General features: G+C 45.2%; 1 protein-coding gene across 1 annotated transcript in view; it reads right to left on the bottom strand.

Annotated features, from left to right (window-relative positions):
- Window positions 1-1,493: 1,493 nt before the first annotated feature.
- Tnn (tenascin N) overlaps window positions 1,494-23,095 on the bottom strand; it is a 69,780-nt gene continuing 48,178 nt past the window's right edge. The window contains exons 16-22 of the mRNA XM_057770214.1: window positions 21,739-21,869; window positions 20,004-20,136; window positions 19,449-19,600; window positions 13,169-13,265; window positions 12,150-12,317; window positions 5,260-5,423; window positions 1,494-2,499 (exon numbers count right to left, since the gene is read on the bottom strand). Of these exons, the coding sequence (XP_057626197.1) occupies window positions 2,359-2,499; window positions 5,260-5,423; window positions 12,150-12,317; window positions 13,169-13,265; window positions 19,449-19,600; window positions 20,004-20,136; window positions 21,739-21,869 (986 nt within the window). The 3' untranslated portion in view covers window positions 1,494-2,358. The remainder of the gene's footprint in view (window positions 2,500-5,259; window positions 5,424-12,149; window positions 12,318-13,168; window positions 13,266-19,448; window positions 19,601-20,003; window positions 20,137-21,738; window positions 21,870-23,095) is intronic.

The following is a 23,095-nucleotide window of genomic DNA, read 5'->3' as shown; positions in this document are numbered from 1 at the left end:
AGGTGTGTCATTGGGCTTTGAGCTTTAACATTTCAAAAACCCAAATCAGGCCCAGTGCCTCTTTCTTTCTCTCTTCCTGCTGCCTGGGAATCTGGATGTAGAACTCTCAGCTACCTCTCCAATACCATGTCTGACTGCGTGCCACCATGCTTCCCGCTGTGACGATAACGGACTAAGCCTCTGAAACTGTAAGCCAGCCCCAGTTAAATGCTTTCTTTGATAACAATTGCTGTGGTCATGGAGTCTCTTCCCATTGTTAAGACAATGTCTTAACAAGCACATGTAAGAAGCCTGTTAGAAGTTGGTGTTTGCCATCACTGGCTCTGGGCCAGTGCTGGGAACTGAATTCACTTTGCCAAAGCAGCAAAAAGCTTGAACCCATCAGCATGAGCCCAAGGACTCTGATCTGCAGAGATGAGGCCTGTTTGTGCAAAGAAGCAGAGTACGCTGCAGAAGAATCTGAGGAGAGGACCTGGATGGAGCGTGGAGGCTCTACAGAGTGAGCCAAGACAGAAGAGGAAGTTACCTCAGGCTTAAGCCCCAACAAAAGCGTACCAAGACTCCAAGAGCCTGTCCTGAAAATATCTCCCCTCCAGAAAGTCTTCAAAGTCCCCACCTCCGTCACTATCCACCTCCAAGACTCCCCTCAGGTGATCACTTGAAGTCATAAAAACTGACTTGGTTTTGTTGTCAGGCTCGAACACGGGAGATAATTGGTCATTTACTGTCACTCGCCACTGCTGCAGTAGAAGCACCATTTGTTTATTGGCAACCTTTGGCTAGACTACATAGAACAAAGTATGTTCGTGAATGCTTTATTTGGATAGGTTTGACACTCGGGGCAGAGCCTGGTACGGGATATGTGTATTTAAATAGTAAGTGTTGAATACAGGACAGCCTCCGAGCTCCCTCAGCTCCAGGACCAAGCACGACTCGTTCATCTGTTTCTCTAGCAGGCCACCACTTACTACAGTCTTGAATAATGACCAATGCTCATGCACCTTTTTAATGATCAGCCCCAACCCCTAGTGAGCGTCATTAGCAGACAGCTCTAGCTGTTGCTGTGGCCTTACTAGGGGGTGCGGAGACTGAAAATCTGAAAGCTTGACAGAAGTGATTTCCGGAGTGTGGCTTGGCATTGACCTGGGAAAGTTGAGAAACAATGTATAGCCTGGACCAGAAGGGGAAGTGCAGCTTCTAGAACATTTGCCTTCCTCCCCGCTTATACTCTGGCTGCATTCCAAAGAGCATGCTGTCTTATCACACAAATAAGACTACAGTCAGCTGCATTCCTGTATAACGCTCAGATTGTCCCTTCGCTTGTACTTACGTTAAATTTAGAATTCAAGTGCACTTAAGTGAAGAAAACAACACAAGGCAATTTTGAAAAATCAAACGGTTTGTTTATTTTTTTTTTTCTTGAATGGGAATTTAAGTTACTTCAATGGTCACTGACTTGGCTACAGAAAACCTTCCAAAATGATACTAGACACACAAAAAGGATGAGATGAGGGAGCTTCCAGAATGGGGAGCAGGGAAGGAGGGAGGCTGAGGGCTGATGGGCCTGAGCCAGCCAGGAAAGGCTGGGGGGGGGTGGAATACCAGTTATTTAGAGAGACAGATTATTTAAAGTTGAAATGACTGCAAATTTATTTACAACATATGCAGATCTAGGAAAGAGATTATGCAAATATCTGGAAAGGGGCGGTTAAAAATAGCAATGAAATGGGAGCTTTGGTCTCCAGCAGGCTAGAGATCAGTCAGAACTTAGCTAAATACCAAGGCATCGGGGCCCCAAGGTGCTCTCTCTGCCCTTCTTCATCACACAAGAAATTTAAAAGGAGGAAGATTTATACTTTTCCTTCAAAACTCGGGGGGAGCCAGAGACAACAAGTAGCAGGTTGCTTCAGCTCGGACCTCTGAGGGATCAGAACCCCACTTTCCGTTTTTCTTCTAGAAAGATCTATATCATCGGATATATACATAGATCTCCTCCGATTTCTAAAGATTTCCAGTTGGTGATCTCCTAGATGGTTCCTTTCTTCACCCTAATCCAATACAGCTGTCATTAAGGATGGACTTTAAAGCCATACGGCTCTAATACTGTGTCCTACCCGTCCAAACTGTCTAGTTACATTGCTGACTTTCTGGGCCCTCCGTAGAGACTGGCAAACATGCAGGTGACATGTTAGGAACCTCTAAAACTTGAAGTGTGATGATATCGTTAGCCCTGTTGGTATCCAGCAATCTAAGAAGTTAGAAGCTATGAACATCCCTCAGACTTCAGCTTCCCAGTCACGGCCACCTGCCCGTCCTAAGCTTGTCTGGTCTCCTGTGAAGACAGGCTCAAATCAGCCTTCAGAACATTCTCGCTCTTCCTCCTATGGACCGCTTCCTTCTGCTGGAGAAACGGTCTCTGCTGTAACCAAAGGGGCGGATTTTCAGCTCCACATAAGGAATGGAGAACTCATGACCTTTCCACGGCTCCCAGTTCACACCCTACAAAACAAACAGACAAATCTACATGAAGAAAAAGTATTTGGGCAAAAAGTAAGGTGGTTTTATGGTAGAGGGGATCCTAGAGAGTGAAGTCACTCCCTCTCTGAAAGAGGAGGAAAAGGAAGAGGAAGTTCGGGTAGGAATGGGTTATGAGCCAAGACAGGAGGGCCAGATCATACACCCTCTCCTGGAATTTGACAAACTGGGTGGACAAGTCTCCATGGCAGGAAAACAGATGTGGGAGAGGCCAGAGTACAAGGATGACAAGAAGGTCAATCCAGGCAGAGATCAGTAAACCAGTTATTGCTTTACTCTGTCTTTTCCAAAAGCTAAAAGGCAAAAATAAACATATTAATTAGCCAATTGTGTAAAATCATTTTCAATTTAGACTGTTCAGATATTAGTGCTGGGGTAACAAATGGCCTGCTGAAAACAAAATTTCATTTTATGTCTTTTGACTGGTGGGCCCAATAATATTTAATTCACTTAATAACCTTGCAACCTGGCCAATAAAGAGCCCAAGTGACCAATTTTATGTATTTTAATTTGTGAGGTAAATAATAAACAAGAAGCTAAATGCCTTGCAGACCAAGAAAAGCACATTAACCAGATAAATGTCTTTTATTAGCAAATGCAGGAATGGTTTAGGGCATGCTGGCTGCTCATTTCAAATATTTGATTTCTGATCATAGGCTTCCCCTGGTCAGCACACATGCTGCCACCATGATTCATGGGCCAACCCTCCTCATTGCCCTGGGGGCAAATTTCTTCTTCCCTTTGAAAAAGAAAATTATATAAGGATTGGGAATGCTGGCTACCTAGTAAGGACCAAAGTAATAAAAATGTACCTGGATTTGAGAGGCGCTAATATTTATGGTAATATTAGTATGTCTGGGTTCTGGGGAGAGGTTGCTTCATAAAGGCCAGGATCAGGACCTGGTTGGAAATTAGAGACCCAGGACAGGCTTATGAAGGACAGGAGATTGATGGTGAGTATAGGAAAGTACAATTTTCAAGAAGCCCAGAGGGATCGACAGATGTCCTACAGCTGGCAAAGAGCCACACTGATAAGCAAGGATCATGGAGGTCCCAGAAAGTACTGACAGGAAAGTCCACAAGGGAGGAAAGCTCACATACACTCAGCCTTGAATACAGTCGTGACAGAGGGAAGCGGACAGGGTGTTTGCAGCAGACTCTTGGTGACTCGGGTTAAAGTGGAGCCAAGGATGGGTCTGACCTAAAGTAGAATCTGCTCACCCAGTGATCAAGGGACTGAAAGGAACAGCTCTGTTGGGGACAACGGGAAAGACAATGAAGTGTCCACTTTTGAACAGAATGCCTGTGCTCTTCCCAAAGTCTGCACGATGAAGTTTTATTGCCCCGGTTTGGTGATATTCAGAGGCAGTTCTGTGGGAGGTCATTTTTAGATGCGCCCACAACAGAAGAGAAAGAGGTCAGAAAGCCTCTCTGTATTGTGTGAAGATACAGCTGGAAGGTGTCTATTTCCACGCCAAGAAGCAAGGCTCCATCAAGAATGAATACGTGGGCACTGATGGTGGATTAGGCAGCCTCTAGAACTATGAGATATATATATGCATGTCTGTTTTCTTTTCTTTCTTCCCTTTTTATTTCTTCGTTTGTTTTTGGTTTTCTGAGACAGAGTTTCTCTGTGTAACAGCTCTGGCTGTCCTGGAACTCGCTTTGTAGACCAGGTTGACCTCAAATTCATAGAGATCTACCTGTCTCTGCCTCCTGAGTGCACAGATTAGAGGCGTGTGCCACCACTGCCACCACCACCACCACCAGGTGCTTGTCCTGTTTCTAAATCACCTAACCTTGTTAAAGTAACCCGATCTATAGCAGGGTCTGTTTGTGAATTAGTAAGGCACACTGAGAGCTAGATGTAGTGGTGAATGCCTGTGATCCCAGCTCTCAGGAGGCTAAGGTAGGAGGATTCAGAGTCCAGGGCCAGCCTAGGCTAAATAGCAAACAAATGCTATTTGTTTGTGTAAACCCATGAACAACAACAAAAATTTAGCCAGATGTGGTGACAAATGGCTATAATCCTGGAATTTATAAGGTAGAGGCAGGAAGATCATGGGTTTATGATTAGCCTCAGCTACAGGGCAAGTGTAAGGTCAGCCTGGGCTAGAAGAGACTCACCCTGTCTCATAAAGATTACAAAAGAAACTTAAAAATGAAGTGAGATGGCACGTGATTCACATCAATGGTCTTCATAAGTGGGTGACAGCCAGTCACCCACCCGCAGCTGAGAATGTGTGTGGTAGTGTGCAATGCAGACCCTATAGGGTGTGACAGTGCAGTGCAGACCCTATAGGGTGTGGTAGTGCAGTGCAGACACTATAGGGTGTGATGTGTGGTGCAGACCCTATAGGGTGTGGTAGTGCAATGCAGACACTATAGGGTGTGGTGGTGCAGTGCAGACCCTATAGGGTACAGTAGTGCAGTGCAGACCCTATAGGGTGTGATGTGCGGTGCAGACCCTATAGGGTACAGTAGTGCAGTGCAGACCCTATAGGGTGTGGTGGTGCAGTACAGACCCTATAGGGTGTGGTAGTGCAATGCAGACCCTATAGTGTCTATCGTCTGGGGACATCTCGAAGCCTGGATCATGTTCTCCTGCCCTCACTGAAAGCTTTAGAGAGAGGGGCAGGGCTACCACACTGACCTGGATGGTGTCGCTTTGGGAGTATAGACAGACAAAGCTTGTGATAGAAAAGATATGCACCTGTCACTTACCTCACTATGCTTGGTCTCCCCATATTTGCCATTGGGGTTGGCCAAATGACAGTTCTTATACCACCAGCCACCATGATGTGTCAGCGCACAGTTGCTGAGGGCAATATCATTGTCTCGGTCAAAAGTCGTGAACTTCCATCCGTTATGGTAAGTGAGAGCATCTCCTGAGGGAGAGATAAGAAGGGAGTTGAGGCTGTACTCCAGGACAGTGCTGCAGAACAGGATGACCCTGAGTATTAAGACCCTGCAGGGACGGTGAGCAGGTTTCTGGGTCTGTGTTACTGGGAAATGGCCAAGAACTGGATCCCCAAAGCCAGCACGTGTGCTGTGGGGCTAGCATGGCTATGGTCCTGGACCAGGTACCTTACATCAATGAAAATTTAAGAAGGATGAGCAGGCAGCTCCCCTACCACCCCCATCACAAGCCTCTCTGGTGTCACATTCTGCTGCCTCAGAAACAGCTTAGCCCTGTGGAGGATGCTGAGGATGTGGAACACTGAGGAAGCCTAAATCACCAGTAGGAAACCTCTCTGTATTGATGGGTACTAGAGCTACCTTGATGGATCTAGCATTAAACCTTGTTCTCACACCTGAAAGGGGCTGGGGGCAAGAACGATGAGGAAAGAGGTCCCAGCAGGAAATATCTAGGCAGGAAAACACCAAGGATCCAGTTGTATATCACAGATATTCACAACTCTCTCGGAATGGCTAACGTGAGAACATGATGGAGAGATGAAGAGGTTGTCCTTGCAGGCCTGTCACTCAAACGCCAGGCCTGTTTCTCCACCAACCTCAGCAGCCTTTACACTTGGAAGTTCTATCATCACATCAAGGGTCTAACGGCCCTTCTCTCAAGAAACCATTATCCGTCCTTCTGCATTTGCCATAGTGACCATGTTTCCTGCTGTTCCAGACCCAAACACACGCACCTTGCTTGATAAGCCTTTCACACCCTTGATCTAGCCCTACTTTCTCAAGTCACTCTCCCCACCTCTATACAGCTGCCATCCAGGCCTCGCTCCAGCTCTGAGCCTGTGTTCGCCCACCAACCTCCCTCTCCACACTTCATCTCCCAGCCCCTGTGGAAATACCCATTGCACTGTCTCGAATCTACCATCCCACCTACTTCCACAGAGACGATTCAGCCCCCTTGCTGGGCAGGTTTGCTGCTAAGCTGTCTCCTATGGAGCCTCCAATCCTGCTGTCTCTACTGATGAGGTAAACAGGCCCATGTGCCCTCTGCTCTTTGTTAGTCAAAATCTAACCTCCCTTAAAGCCTAGTTCAACTCCACAGTGAATAAGATTCTCCTCACTGATCCTCCTTGGCTACACACGCACGCGCGTGCGCACACACACACACACCTGAACTTCTCGAGCCCTTCTGGGCATGTATGTACAATTTAATGCTTCATTATACCCTGTCTGCCATCTGCTTTAATAACTTCACTCAACTGCACCTTTTTGCCTACGATATTTGTCTTTCATTTATAAGTTTACTTTCCTTTTCAGCTCATAAAAGGCAATAAGAGCCCATATCAATCATCAGCTTAATCAAGTTCCCCTCCTGCAACAATGACAGTCACATTTACATCTGATTGCTGTGACTCTCACAGGCCTACAAGGTGGACAGGACCCCTCTGGATCCCACAAGGAAACGAACACCTGGGGATTTTTAGTCTGTGGCCACCTAAGGTCCCTGAGTCTGTAAAGGAGAGCACCAAGATTCAACTGTTGGTTCTCAGATTCTAAGAAAGGCAGATTCACCTGGGGCTCCCCTCACTCTCTCAGAGGGCTTCATTCCTACTAGTAAGTGCAGTCTGTCTCCAACGGCCTTCAACAATGGTTCTGGAGGGAGTTCCCAAGACCTAAATCACAGACATCATCTGAGAACCTACTAAAATGCAAATTCTCAGGCTCATACTTAAGGTGAGAGCATGCATCTGTGCCTCTACAGCCTTTCCTATGGCCCCGGCACAGCTGCAGCTGCATCCACATACTTATTCAGAGAACATACATGTCACCTGGGTGGCATGTGTCACCTGCGGTGGGTGAGCCCCATGCCAGGTTCTGGGGATACAAAGCAGAGGAGTTTCTTGTTCTTGAAAACACAGTTGGGGTGAGTTAGGGCAGGCAGGAAAAGAACTCATAAGGGCAGGGGACATGGACACAGAGGTAATGTCCACTTAGGAAGTTCAAGGGCCTTGGCTCAATCCCCAGCATCCTCTGTCCCTTAAAAAGTGACTAGCCCTTGTGCAAAATTAAGGCCCAATTTGTCCCTCCAAGTCTGTAAACTTAGCAGTGGTCCCTTCACGCCTCACCCAGCAAAGGCAGGAGCAGTAAGAACGGAACTAGGGAGTCCACTCCTCTGACACCAAGATGGCCAGGCCCGCATGGGTTTCTTCTAGTCAAAGAAAGACAGGCTGTACCTTTATTTGTACACATTCCCTCCCCCTCCAGATTCCTGCAGACAGTTAACTACAGCTTGAAATAACACACAATGGCTCCCCTAGTAACGGTCTTTTAATAAGCACAGCTTTCCTGGCTGGAATATGAGTTCCCAGAGCTTATTTTCCACAAATCCACACAAGTGATTTCTCACAGATAACTCCAGTTATTCAACTATGGACCCTGGACTAGAAAAAAAGGAAGTGTGTTTCTGTCTGTATGGGATTTTTTTTTTTTCATTTCTGCATATGGATTTTTCTACCTTCAAGAAACTGAAGCCACCCTCTTGTTCAGAGTGTAGAAAATGAGTATGTTCGTGAATCGGAAAATAACTGGCCCCGGCTGTGGGAGTGTTTCGATTCAATGAGTTCATCTTCCTCAGGCAAATGGAGTTAATCTGGGTGCGATGGGCACGCCTTAACCTCAGAACTCTGGAAGCAAAGGCAGAGGATTGCAAGTTTGAGGCCAACCTGAACTACATACCAGTTCAAAAATAATGAATTTTAAAAGTAGTTAATCCGGTGATGTTTAGAGACCCTCGTATTAGCATTAGGAGAAACCGCTGCTGAGCTGCTGAGGTTGCTATTCTACTGGCTCAGAGGGAAACCGGTTCTTCCGGTTATAGCAGGCTCAAAGAAGGTCTGAACCCACACCCAAGAAGTGGCCACTCAGCTGGTCACTGTCCATCTCATCCAAACATCACTCTGACCCCCACTCTCCTCCCCCAGTACTTTGTAGTACAGGATGACTCTGCAGCCACCACCTAAGACCTAACACCAGGAGAAGGCATAAACATCATATCCCCTGTAAGTCACATTCAGACACAGGGCTGAGAGTCTAGACCTTGAATATTGTCCCTGAAATTGGGGGTAGCAAGTAAAGAGTGTTGGTGAACATCTAGCCTTTCCTTTTCCCCATGAATATATTACTTATTTTTCTTCTTAAATGCCAGCCTTTAAAAATACATTTAAAAATATAGGACACACTGGCTTTGGGTTGAAACATCTCTGTATGGACAGTGTCATTCCTGGACCACTACATGCTGTTAGAGATCCCCAGTGTCCCCAGGATGCAGACCCATTCCTTGAGCACCCCAGCATGACTGAACCTCAGGTAAGAGGGACATGAGATAAGCTGTAGGTAGTTGGCTAGCCCAGTGGAAATGCTGAGACAGCGTCTATTTATGTCCACATTGTTATCTCTACATGAATGAACAGTGTTAAATGGTAGGTCATAAGAAAGCCTCTAAGATGTAGAATCAGAAATTAGGCTAGCATTCTGTGGCCTTTGCTGAAGCTTCCTTTGTATTAATAACAAAATAATAAGCCCATAAGACATGACTTCAATGGCAGTCTGAAGCCATGAGCCCAGCTGGATAGTCTGAGCTGGGGACAAGCTTGAAGTCTACCTTTCCACCAAGGCTGTGCATCTCTGCTAGAATAAAAGCACTGGTGAGTCTAGACACAGAGACAGGTTGTGCACAGAGATAGCAAGACCTTCACCTTCCACTTGAACATCTGTCCTCTACACTATACCTCATCATTTAGGGCATAAGTAGCCAGAAGCTTCCTAGGTTTTAAAACCCTCACCCAAAACTAGAAGTATATTTGAGGAAAGCTAAAATGCCACTGACCCCACCACTGTAAGACAGAACATAAAGGTAGGAGTGATGGTACACACAGGTAGACTAGACGGCTGCTTAATGCTATATGATTTGAGAGTCTCCCAAGGCTTCCTGTTTAAAAAGACATTCTCTACTGATGGGTCCTGTTGGCCTGAACAGCCTCAGAATGGGAATTATCCCCTAGTCTCAGTTAAAATGCAAATATGGTACCTGGGAGAACCACATTAATTCAAGAATATGTTGACTCCCTTACCCATTAGCATCAGCTCATTTGCTGGATTATGGTAACCAGGCTCAGAAAAGGCTAAGTTTAATGGTCCAAGAAAGGAAAGGGAAAGAAAGGAACAAACTAAAAGATAGATCTGAATAAAATCTCAACCAAGAAGCCAGGAAGGGTGCCAGGTTTGGAGGAGATGGGAAGGCAGGTGAGCCAAAGAGAAGCACCTGACTTCCAACCTCGTCCAGGAAGATCTCAGGAACGAGATGCGTAAGAACTGAGACTCTAACCTGAGAAGGAAAGGCTAAGTCTAGCTGAGGTGTGAAGGCTAGCCAGATAGCCTACAGGAGACAGACCAGAGGACGAGGAGGCCCATGTGGGCAACTGAAGGTTGGCCTGCAAGTCCTCTCTTATTCCAAATGATGGGAGAGACTGGAAGACGCCATCAGGAATTCAGTCTGATCTTAGAGATGAAGCATGAGTTATGTAACTGACTCAATCCTCTGAGACAATGAATTTCAATTATTTTAGTATTAAATTATTATGATCACTGTGTATGGTAGTGTATGTGTTAATCCCAGCACTCAAGAGGCAAAGGCAGAAAGATTACAAGTTGCATGCTAGCCTTGGATACATAATAAGAGCCTGTCTTAAAAAAAATAATAATTATGATCATTTAAATCATTCTGTAACAAGCCTGATGATTACATGAACAAAGGTCCATGCGTGTTTCCCAGTTGTATCCGAGCCGCCTTTTCCTCCTTGAATTAAAAGGAAAAAAAATCCTTACTGACTGGCCTCATTGACCTGAGCAAGTTTAGAACAGGAGTTATCACTTGGTCAGAGTTAGAATGCAAATAAAGTACCTGGGGGAAAGGCAATTAGTTTAGAATATGTTGACTCCTTCGACTTACTTTCCCACTAGCCTGACTTCCAGGGCTGACCCCATGTTTTATATTCCACTTAGAGCGCATACAACACGGCCCATCTCTAGCCCAGAAAGATGCAGATCGCCCGAGGAAGGAAGGGGGAGTCCAAAGCAGAGTGGGCCTTGGTAGCTGTAGAGCCTTTTTCTGAACTCATTTCTCCCAGAAACACATCTTCGCACACTCTTTCCCCTTCAATCCCTGCTTCGACTCCTTGAACAATTCAAACTTGACCAAGTGCAAACTCCTGGGTGATGGGTACCCACCTGCTCCCACACCAAACTGAGGGTCTATTCCTATTAAATATAGTAAATATTCTAAATATTCATGAGATTAGACAGGGAAATCCTGCTAGAAATTTCATTTTTAAAAATTTCATCAACTCTGCAGCAGACTTGATGCTAGATACTAAGAAACAAGAGCGAAATTCATATTATTGTTTTAAGAAATGAAATCACAGAGCTCAAAGAAATTTTCTGTTCATAGTTGACCACTTCAAATCATGGCCCCAGACCCCAGAGAGCTTTGAGGACACAATTTTGAGATCCCCTCCAAGTCTTCTGGAGTACTAGCAATCTCCTTGCCTTGTCTTAGTCCTTGATTCCCCCAAGACTCCCCCAGGTGCGAGGAGCCCCTTCCTCTCCTCCCACTGTGTTTAGCCCTCTGTCTGAGCCATTGCACTCCCCCATCCTATAGGAAGCTTCCCCCACCATTCAAGTCCTTGCTGTACCACCATCTCCACTCCCGAGCTCCTTATTCCCCTACCACTTGGTCTGTAAAAGTTACTTTGTGCTTTTATTCTCTTTTCCCATGTATTTTAGAGAGGAGAGACTGGGACCTATGTAGTCAGCCAGTTTGGCTGGTAACGCATTCCTACATGGTTATACCAAAGTGGGACTCAGACAAAAGGCAGAGGGCAGACTTTGCTTAGAAGGCATGAACATCTTTTTTTAAAAAAAAAAAAAAAATATCAGTATTAAAGGAGCAACCACAACCACACCATCTCTTAAAATATTTGTCAGTATAATCCCAGCATTTCAGTCAAGCTGCTTAATTCCGTTCCTTTCCCTACAGAACTGCACACACCACCCATTGGCCAGAATCCAGTGAGCAGCTACTGGAGGCTAAGAGTCCCTGCTCTTGCCTAAACCACTCATTTTTGTGTTGTCCCTGTTGTGTAAGCTAATGAGACCTAAAGCCCTCACTGCTTGACTCGGCACTTCCATTTTTCTGTTTTAATTTACAGTAAAATACCACAAAATGTTGAAATAACTCTCTCTCTCTCTCTCACTCACACACGCACGCATGCACACACACATACATACACACACACACACACACTGTTACACAAGCAAACGTAACAGTCACACTATGTGGAAGCCCACTGAAAGGCAGAATGAAATTGTTCAAAAAGGCTAATGTACAACAGTCTAAACCAGAGGGGCATCAAGGAAGGGTCTGGGGGAGGGAACATACAAACCTTCCTTTCAGATTTGTGGTTAAGGATTGCTTTGACTTCCTTTACCCTCAAGCGCTTTCAGAGAGTATGGCTTCCATTGTTAGTGAGGACAACCAACCACTACCTGAAAGTATTCCACAACCCACATCCATTGGACACGGCAAATCAATCCTCAAATGACAGGCGCGAGAGACTCCTGGAGAGAGAAAGACCCCTTACCTGCTGTGCCTCTGTACTTCCCAACTGACAGCTTGTACCGCTCTTTACTGGACGCCACTTGGAAGAAATCATACACAGCATAGGCGGATTCGTTGAAAGTCTGTAAGTCTGCCCTCACCTCATACCGTGTAGGAGTGCCAGAGGTGAGATTGTGTAGTTTATCAAGTCCTGAAAACATGGAGAGGGATTCTAAAGACCGGTCAGCTCAGGTGGGTGAGCTCTTACTATCTGCATCTGAGACATTCAGAGCTAAAGGTCATCTTAGCATTTATCTTCTCTGTTAATAAAAGCCTTTCCCAACACTTTCTCCTGGGGTGCTAATAGTCCCATTCTGTTGTTTCTTTGGCACGGCAATGCTGGTGACTTCATGGAATGCCACCATGTAGGAGAGGGTTTGTAGTACTGGGGTGACCTGCCCCTTGGTGCCACCTCACTGAAGCAGAAGCAGACCTTCTTTCTGCCGACACATCTCAAGTAGAAGAACAGATCAGCTACTCATCCATAGAACTCAAAGGAGAGGCTGTACCGAGAAAACCACAAACATCATCTACTCTATTGAATACTCAGATTCAATCTTTTTAATTTCATACTTCCCAGTAGATGTTTTATTGGATATTTAACTCTCTGTGAACATCTGCTTCAAAAGAGAGCAGAGGGAAAATGGGCAAAACTAATGCCCATAATATCTGGCTGCATCAGCAGAATTACAGGACCTGCTAGCACATCGTCTTAACAAGAGCCCGGAATCCAATCAATCAGCTGTCTTTCTACTGTGGTTACATGAAATTCAGGCTCTGGAAAGACTCTGTAGAGCTTAGCTACAGCATAAAAAGTCACTTCTGGACATCCTATCTCTTCACTGCCCCTAGTATGCAAGAGCCTTCCAATTGGCATGGCCACACCACACAGTCTCCCTATCCTTTGGATCTCTCCTTGAAAACGGGTAAAGAGCCTGACCAGATCATCAAGAGGGGTGTTATCTTCCCACAACCCCACCTTCCTGATTCTAGAGATCATACCAAGCCAGAACTCCTTCATGGGGTCCCCAAAACCCTCTACATAACTCCGCCAACGCTTGAAGAAATCCAGCTGCCCAGTGTTCCGTCTCTGGAAGACCTGTAAAGGAAAAGAATGTCTTGCTCTGTTATTGAACCAACATAACTGCAGGGCCAGGAAATGCTAGTTGCATTTTTCACGTGGTTCTGGGAGTCAAGAAGAAACTATGAACCCCTACATTTCCTAAAATGGAACATGTTTATTTTTCAGAAACAAATTTTATCTATGTCTCAGTATATTGACAATACTGTCTATTATATTCATAAGAATTTAAGGCAAAATGTGCATTCCAGGTATGAAAAGGTATAGTACCTAACAGGGAACATTGCTACCTTCAAGAAACTCCAATCATAGAGCACAGAAAAACTAGGGAGAACCAGTAATATATTACTAGTGGTTGGGTGTGTGGGATAGAACATTCCAGAACTTTGCTGTCTCTGACATATAACCTTAAAGCCTTTGACTCAATTGGAGCATGATATATTTGTATGCTATCTTTTGTCTTCCACTTAAATAGTTTGAAAGTGGGAATTATTCAAGAATCCTAACATAGCAAGTATTTAGTATTTATAGAACACAAGTTCACTCAACAAATATTTATCGAGCATCTACTGGATAGTAGAAACCATGCAAGGTGATGGGCAAAATGAATAGAGCGGAACTGGTCTCTGCCTAAACGGGTCAAACAGTCCAGTAAATAATAAAGATATTAATTAAATAATCAAATGAATAAGAATTCAATTAAATCAGTGATGAGGGTTATGAAGGAAAGACACAGCAGAACTGTACCTACACAAAAGCCAAGAACGCTCCCCTGGGAAATAGCCGAGGGCTGCAGGGTAAGCAAGAACATCAGGAAGAGAAAGGAAGGCTGGGCTGTCGGTGGTCCTGGGTGTTCATTAGGAAGGGATAGGAGAGGAGGCTGGGATGTGGACAAAGGTCAGCCCTGGTGGGATTCAATTTGGTTGAAGATGGTAGCCCATTGTATAAAAGCAATGGTAATTTTGGAGGATTCTAATCAGGAAATGGAATCTTCCCCAGGTCCTTCTGGCTGCAGTGTAGAGAAAAGTCTGGCCAGAGGCAAGAGTGGTAGGAATGTGACAAGTCTGGAGACCACTGCATTGTGCTGTTAACAGGGGATGGTAACTTAGACAAGAAGCCACCCTGAGAACAGACAGAAATCAACAGAACGTAAACTTGGCAGGCATGGTGATGGACAGAATGTGGACCTGAAAGAAGAGAGCCAATAGTGAGAGCTCACACATACAATTTGTTTGGGTTTGGAATTCCAGTCCATGTTTTTGGGGTCTTGACAAACTATACAACCCCACCACGAGCACTGGCATTCTATAGGAGTTTGGATTACAGAACTGAGTAAGTATTCCTCAGCTGTTCTTACATAAGGGGGATTCTGAGAGGGGCAGCTTTTTGAGCGTATATCATAAATTCATTTAGGAACACTGTGGGAGTTGGGGTGTGTTCGTTTTCCTTTTTTCTTAGCTGTACTTGGAGTCAAACCTAGGGTCTCGTGAGTGCCAAGCAAGAGCTCTACCATTAGGCTGCATCCCTGGTCCAGCATGAATTCTTTCTGAGGTTTCCTGGTGAAGAGAGGTCTCATGTAAACAGCTGGAGATTCGGGTATAAAGAGAGACCTAGGCTTGATTTTTAAGGAGGGAGCATGTGGGGAAATGGCAGGAATTCACCGAGTCATTGGACTTTTCTTGTCCCAAGAACACAGGACTTTTTCCAGCTTTCTCTGTAGTTAAGTAAAAGCGGTGTGAGTGTTTCTAGCCAAAAGGATAAGAGTTAAAAGGACAAGAGTAGGTGGAGTTCGCCATGTTGTCTTCCACGGCCATGTGCCATGGTAGAAGCCACAAACCGAAACAGCCCAACCACAAAATGGAAGCAGCCTGAACCGCTGAGTCACCACTCTGAGTGGTGACTGCCAAATCTACAGAGCAACGCACACACGAGCAAAATAGCTCCTGGATTCGAGCATGAGAACGGGAGAGTGGTTTGTCACCTCTGCAGAACCATTCTGTCCTAATGAATATAAAGATCCATCGAGACTCGGTGGGAAATGAAGACAACAGGGGAGGATACTGCCATCTAGGAAGAAAGTCAGAACCTAGATCTCCAGGATGCTCATGGGCATGGATGATTTCATTAAGGAGCAAAGAAGCAACAAAGAACACAGGAAGAAAACTAGAAAAACGGGTGATCACAAAAGCCACAGAGAGAAATAATGGTCGGTTGTGTCCAATACTGATGAGCAGTGAAGGGATGTAAGAGGCAAACTCCCTGAGAGTTAGTGACATGGAAATCACCCACTTCTTCAGCAGGGGCTGTGTTAGGGAGACAGGAAGCCAGGCTGAGATGAGCTGAGGAGTAAATGGGAAATGAGAAAATGGAGACTGATGTGGGTTCTATTTCAGACAAATGGGTTGCTTTCCTTCTTTACAAAAAGATCTCTAGTCCGAAAAGAAAGGTCAGTTCCCCTTGGAGAAAATCAGACTCCTTTATATGAAATAAACTTGAAAAGTCCCTAAACCCAAACACACCTGTGCACAGTATTGAAAATGGCAATGCGTATTATTCCACTTGAACTTGAGAGCCAAGCTAAAAGCCACCCTAGCCCACTCAGTAATGATTGGCAACCACTTACCGAAGACTAGAATTATAACTCTACCTATTTTTTTCCTTGTATTCATCTAAATGAAGAAGTCCCAACACAAAATCCTACCCATGGTGTTAAATACGGTAAAGTTTAAAGATGGTTGTGTGATCTTTACATTCTAGGAGGAGGGAGGGAGGGAGGTGAGAATCCTGACCCTGCTCAAGCCCCACATGGACGCCCACATAAACGCCCTTCGCAGCACCAGTAAGCCTTGTGGCCGAGGAGGTGCTGAACAGAGACACCCATGGAAGAAAATGTTCCAGGCTCCAAGGCAGCCACAGACGCGGCCTGGCGAGGGGAGAGTGAGTCAGTCATTTTGGTTTCTGATCTCAGCCAGCTCACTGTAAAGCAGAGACCCAAGGGGAAAGAGAAGTCTACCACAGCACTTCTGGGAAAACTAGATGAGATGGCACGTGTCTTACAAAAATGTTTTAGGAATGGCAACGCGCTGATGAGCAGAATTTAGGAAAAGCCATTACACGCAGTATCAACACTGTCCATCAGCACAGCAGTTCTTACTCTCCTTTCCTCAGCTGCCCACTCGTTAAATTTCCCCATTCTTTTTTCCCCTTCACTCTTCATTCACTTACTTTATAACAACCATTTACTGGACATCGGCTGAGTGTTGGATCTGAGGAAAAAGTAATGATGCCATTTCACAGATGGCAAAGCTCAGAAAATTAGCCGTGTTCACACAACCATTTGGTGACCCAAAAAAGGATAACACACAATCCCATCATTCAGTCGGAACGTTTGAAGATCTAACCCTCCCGGGTCTATTTCCCAGGTAGCATTTCTGAACACTTGGAAGACCTGTTTCCTGGCCAGGAGCCTGTGTCAAGCCTGCTCCTGGATTCTTCTTGTATCACTGACAATTGAATCCTAGCTGGATGTGGTACTGACACTCCTTATCTGTGTATCCACGGTGCCACTAGCATTCCCACTCCAAGGCTGGGACTGATTCTGAGCCTGCCCTTCTAAGGATGCATTACCAATGTCTCTATCTCCAATCAATGAGCAGGTTTTGGGTTTGGGTTTTGGGTTTTGTGTTAAATAATGCCCCAGTGTGTCTAGGGAAGCCAATTCTGGAATCTCCACACTTACTAGATGTATCCTTGACTAAATTGGCTAATTTCATTTTTAAGTTAGCTAGTTTCTTTTCCCTCACCCCAAATACAAGGTCTCAGTGTAGCCCAGGCTGGTCTCAAACTCACAAGTAGTCCAAGGATGATCTTGGACTTCTAACTGCACTCCCTTTACCTCGTCCTCCCATGGGCTAGCATTACAGTCGTGCTCTGTGATGTCAGAGAAGAGTCCCTGAGCGTCACACATTCTAGGCAAGCACTTTGCCAACTGAGCCACAAGCTCAGCCCATGCTTCACCTCTCTAAACCATCAGGTCAAGGTACAGCTGGACCCCATCACCCAAGAGCTTCAAAGGAGGTTTCAGGAAGGTTAGCAAACCATGAAACAGCAGAGTCAGGCACAGATAACAATAAGCTGTTATTATATCTCAATAATTGTTAGTTTGTATTTTATTCTATCATCTTTTAGTGTACCGACCACACAGATTATTTATACATCTTAGTTTGGTTGAGGTATTTGAGAGATTAAAATGCTCTGTAACGAGCTTTGTAAGAATAGGGAAATGTCTTGAGAGGTGGTAACGTATCTTAAGAGGGTTCTACAATCCAGCATTGTCTTTGTGCTGGAGACATTACTCATTGTCTTGAATGACTAAATCAGGAGAGAAAAGTCAAGGTTGCATTTAAATGCCTGTGGAAAGAGCCTCTGCTGCAGCCCTTAGACTTCCAAGATGGAAAGATTGGAGACTTCTAAGTGTTCCCTGATGTTCTTTCCAGTCTCCTCCTGGCAGCCTGTGTTACCTCAGGGCAAAGCCCTTCTGCCTGTTCATCGAATTAGGTTCCCGCTGCCTGAGACACAGAACAACTTCCTTAAAAGGATTTTAAAAGCTCAGAGGAAACCTGGGTCATCTTTCAGGGACAGCTGACCCTTAGAGATCAAATAAAACACAGGCTGACTGAATTCAGTGGTCCTATAGCTGACTGTGTTTGAGTCAGGCTCATTTGCATGGATGTACAGAAGGCAAGGTCCTTGAAGTCGGCCATCCATCAGCTTGTTCATTGCTGTGTTGTTAATGAATAGTGTCTGACACAGTAGCTGCTCACTAAATATTTGTGCACTATTTCATGGGCTGTACAAGCAGAGAGACAAATTCTCTCTCTCTCTCTCTCTCTCTCTCTCTCTCTCTCTCTCTCTCTCTCTCTCTCTCTCTCTCTGTAGATAAATGACTCCTTCCCTGTATAAGCTTGGTTTTCAAAAAGGCCACACTAAACAGTACAGACAACCAGTCAATGGTCAATTACAAGCACAATGGTAGAAAATTGGGCTGTGGGCCGGAGTGGGCTGATGCGTAGAGTCACAGTGGTGTTGATGAAAAGCAGCAGGCACAGCCCTATGGGTCTGTTCAGGTGGAAGGACTCCCGTGTTACAATTTGCTGTGTTATTTTATAAATCAAGCCTTTCTGCCATCCAGCCAATTGTTGGATTTGTTGGATGAAATGGACTTTCAAGGATTCTTTGCCACTGTGCAGATTTTAAGTTTTCTTCATCGCTGCTCATCAGATGATATCATTTCACCTGTGGCTGCTCAAAGATCCCTGAGCAAACGTGTAAATGAACAGAGTTGGGCACTAGGAGACCAGGCTTTCTCTTTCCCACAATGGGTGGTAATGCACAGCGGGTGAAGGCTGCCTGTAGTTTAAGAAAATAAGAGCCTGCATCAGTTCGGACACAGGGAGAAGCCAAGTGAGGGAGAAAGAACAATCTGCCTGCAATCTTCAAAGGTTCCCCATAGGACTGAATGTCAGCAAGCCATGACAGAAGTGGTATAGTGTAAGCAAGATAATAAGACTTCCAGATAGAAGGGGACAGCTAGACACAGCCTAGGTTTACCTGACTCTGGCCTCAATCTCTCAATTCAATATTAGAATTGAATCATATATATATATTATATATATATATATTAGAATTGATCATATTAGAATCATATTTCTGTCCTGCAGAGCCAAAGTCTAGACCCCAGACCAGGTCCCAGTTCAGAGGACTGATCCATCAAAAAGGCCATGAATTTACATCTTGTTCGACCTAAAATAAGCCATCAGAATACCCAAGGATCTAGCAGGCGTGACTCCTGGAATGTGGCTCTAGCAATGTCACTGACATGTGTGACCAACTCAACCCTGTAAGCTTCAGTGTCCCTCTTTGTAAGACAAGGACAATAATCCTCTCACACTAAAGCATCATGTGAAGGTCTAATTTTTTAAAGTGCTCTGAAGAACCATGCCTGTCACAGGACCAAGTTAAGCCCTAAATTCTTTCCTTACAATGGGATAAGATCTCTCTGCAAACAACTGCAAGCCATTAAAGCTCCTTTTCCCCACTGGCAGAGAAGAAAGAGAACCTCCCTGGGGCAGCTGTGACCATCTCCCTAGATTAAGAAAGAAAGTATTCCACGGAGCGCCTCTGGGCACCATTAGGACTCACAATCCAGCCGCCTCCATCCGTGTCCATGTCACAGTACACCTGCATGGGCCGATTGGCATCGCCATTTAGGTAGATCGTGTAGAGGCCACTGGCAGCATTGGTGTTCTGCTGAACCTGACTGCAGTCTGAGGGGTGTGGATAACGGGCATCCACTGAGAGCAAGCAGGACAAAGTCGTTAGAAGGGAAGGAAGGAAGAGGAAACAATGCAGCTTTCCCTGTTACAAGGCAATTTACTTTGTCCAGAAATCATTTCATAGCCTCCTACACTACTTTGCTTCTTCCGATTCTTGGCTCACATGTTAGTGTTCTCACTCCCTCTGCTCCCATCAATTCTGCAAATGCACCTTTAAGTGAGGTTTGTGTCGCTCCATGTCCTAGGCTAGCTCTCCCCCGTGTAACACTCAGTTTTGCCCTCGTTAGTCCCTTCACTATGGGGTGGATTTGTTTGGAATCCATAACCCAGTCTTTATTTCTCCATAACTCCATGCCCCCGTAAGGCCTCTCCAATGCCTGCCTCTATTTATTGTCATTTAAAGGGCTTGATTCCACATTACCTGTAGAAAGGGTGGTGGATATACTTCGACTCCGGCGATCACCCTTAAAGGCAACCAAGGAAATAGGGTAGGTAACACCCTGTTCCAGGTCTTGCAATTCAAACCTCTGCTGACCTTTTTGGAGTTGCACTTCCTACAAACAAAGGAGGTAACAGACAGTAGGCGATTCAGTTTCTCTTTTCAGCACCCTGGGCATCAACAACATTGACTAACATGATGTCAGAAGCTCTCCAAGAGTTCAGTGGCAGCCCAGAATCCCAGTGAGTCTCAGTCACTTCCTTGGAGGGCCATGCCACGGAGAGTCAGCCCTGCTAGGAGGGCTAGCTGTGAGCCAAGTCCATGCACGGCCACCACTGGAGCACCAGCCAGGTTGCCTAAGGATCTGTGCCTTTAGATATAGAGAGATGATGACTATAGCGGTGCTATCGGCAGCAAGCTGGCAATGCTAGACTAAGAACATTAAAAAAAAAAAAAAAAAAAAAAAAAAAGAGGCAAAACCAGTCGTCATCATTGTATCTGTGAGACAGAGAAGTAGTTGGTACTTGAATGAATTCTTCTGAACATGTCTTACTCTATAAACATTGGACTAACTCTCCAAGCTGGACAGTCAGATGCACTCATTGTAATAATAAATAAATCAGTATTCTTAATTTTTCTTTCTTATTTCTTATTTGTCTTTATTTATTACCAAAGAGAGATAATGACAATTTTCTATTGGCCAAGTTTGAAAACTTTGCTGGACTTCAGAGATCCTTGGGGAAGGTTAGCCCTTGAAATAAAGGTCATCCATTTAGTCAGTGAACATTTATTGGTGGCCAAGAATGGTGACACACACCTCTGACCTTAGCTGCTTTCAAGACTGAAGCAGAAAGAGTTCAAGTTTGAAGTCAGCCTCGGCAAGTTAGTGAGACCTTGTCCCAAAATAAAAAATATTGAAAAGAGCTAGGCACATAGTTCAGTGGTAGAGCATTTGCCTGACACATACAGGGCCCTGAGTTCAAGCCTAACTATCACTGAAAATAAAATAAAACAAAAAATTCACACCAACTACATGCTAAGCACTATCCTAAATGCTTTAGATACAAAAATAAACAAAACAGAAAAAAAAATTCTCAGTCCTCCTGGAACTTAAAAGTGTTAAGCAGATCCAAGAATTTATAGAAGGGAAGGAGGGGCAGGGGGAGAAAGAAGAGGAGCAAGAGGAGCAGCAGCAAGAAAAGGGGGTACAAGAGGAGGAGGGTCAGGAAGAGGAGAGGCAGGAGGAGGGGCAGGAGGAGGAGCAAAAGGCGCTACAGGAGAGGTACAGAAGGAGGGGCATGAGGAGCAGAAGGAAGAGCAAGAGTTGGTACAGGAGGAGGAGATGTGGGAGGAGCTGTAGGAGGCGAAGGAGGAGCTAGAGATGGTACAGGAAGAGGAGATGCAGGAGGAGGGGCAGGAAGACTAGGAGGAGGGGAAGCAAGAGGTGGTTCAGAAGGAGCAGGAGAAAGAGGAGGAAAACAGAGGGCGCCTAGTACGCACACCTCCCTGAGTTTGAGCCCCTAGAATTGAAAGATAAGTGATGAACAAGTGAACGGTAAAATGGGGTCTATGCCCAGGCAACAGATGTGTCATAGTCAATAGGAGCAGGCACGGAGGTTAGTTCTTACAATGAGAACATAGTATTCACAAATAGTGTGGCTTAGCAGTGAGGGATCAAGCAGTCAAGCTGGCTTGTTGTACAGGGAACTCCTCATACCTTCACCGTGCCATTCGGGAGCTGGTAGGTCAAAATGTAGCCATCGATTTGAGCAGAGGGGGGCATCCAGGTCAGTACTCCACCAGAGTGTGTGACACCAAATGGACGGAGATTTTTGGGAGGATCAATTTCTGTAAATGAGAAGCCAGGTAACAATTGTTCTTAAAATATGCATGATTTTAAGTGATCTTCTTTCTATGGTAAGCCTGGTCTTGCCCAGAGCCTCCCTCGCCTTTGTTTCCAAAAGTGCAGATCTGTGGAAGTGGAGGGTTTAGGAATAGTCTAGAGGGAGGGACCCTGGACCTCGTTTCCCCAGGAGATTCCCGGAGTGGTAAATAGGAACAGTGTAATTTGGGACTTTAGTTCTCGGTGGTGGTGGAGCTTCCTGTGTGATTTGGAAGGATGAGAGCCACAGGCTGGAAAGGACCCTGCACACAGAACCTAGGGACCTCAGAGGACACTGTCTGGAGAGGAGATGAAAAGATGATGTGCTGTCAGTGTCCAGCACTGAGAAACCCCAAAACTTACATGCTGAAATTAGGAGCCTTAATATGTAAGGGGACTGAGAATAAAATTAACTTAATATAAAAATATAAAATTCTATTTCTTAAACATCTAAGTGTGTGGCCTTCATATATACCCAGTACAGAAATAAGAGATAGTATTTATATTAAAGAGAAAGAAATTTGGTGTGGTCACGCATATCTCTCATCCCAGCACTCAAGAGGCTGAGCCAGGAGGATTTCAGAGAGTAAGGCCAGAGGCCTTCCTGGCCTATAGAGTCAGACAGACTCTGTTTCAGAATGCAAGGTGGGAGAGCTGTTAGTTAGGAAGGGCGCAGACAAAGAAAAGCTTTTCTTTTTCTTGTATAGACTTGCCCACTCAGATGCCAGAGGGTCACACAGGCGTGTGGACTTGTACCAGAGAGCATGCACGGATATGTGAGCATCTACCAGAGGGCATGCACAGGTATGTGAACATGTACCAACGGGCATACATGGGTATGTGAGCATGTACCAACGGGCATACATGGGTATGTGAACATGTACCAACGGGCATACATGGGTATGTGAGCATCTACCAGAGGGCATGCACGGGTATGTGAGTATGTACCAGAGGGTATGCATGGGATCATATACCAGAGGGCATATACATGGGTATGTGAGTATGTACCATAAGGCATACACAGGTGTGTGAGTATGTACCAGAGATCATGCACGGGTATGTGGGCATACACCAGAGGCATGCATGGGATCATATACCAGAGGGCATATATGGGTCTGTGAGTGTGTACCAGAGGGAATGCACAAGTCTGTGAGCATGTACGTGTAGACAAGGAAAACAAAAGCTCAGCAAA

This window comes from Chionomys nivalis, chromosome 5 (assembly GCF_950005125.1).
Source record: "Chionomys nivalis chromosome 5, mChiNiv1.1, whole genome shotgun sequence".
Lineage (NCBI taxonomy): Eukaryota > Metazoa > Chordata > Mammalia > Rodentia > Cricetidae > Chionomys > Chionomys nivalis.
Note: the sequence above shows the minus strand (reverse complement) of the source record. Positions and strands in the feature narration are given on the sequence as shown.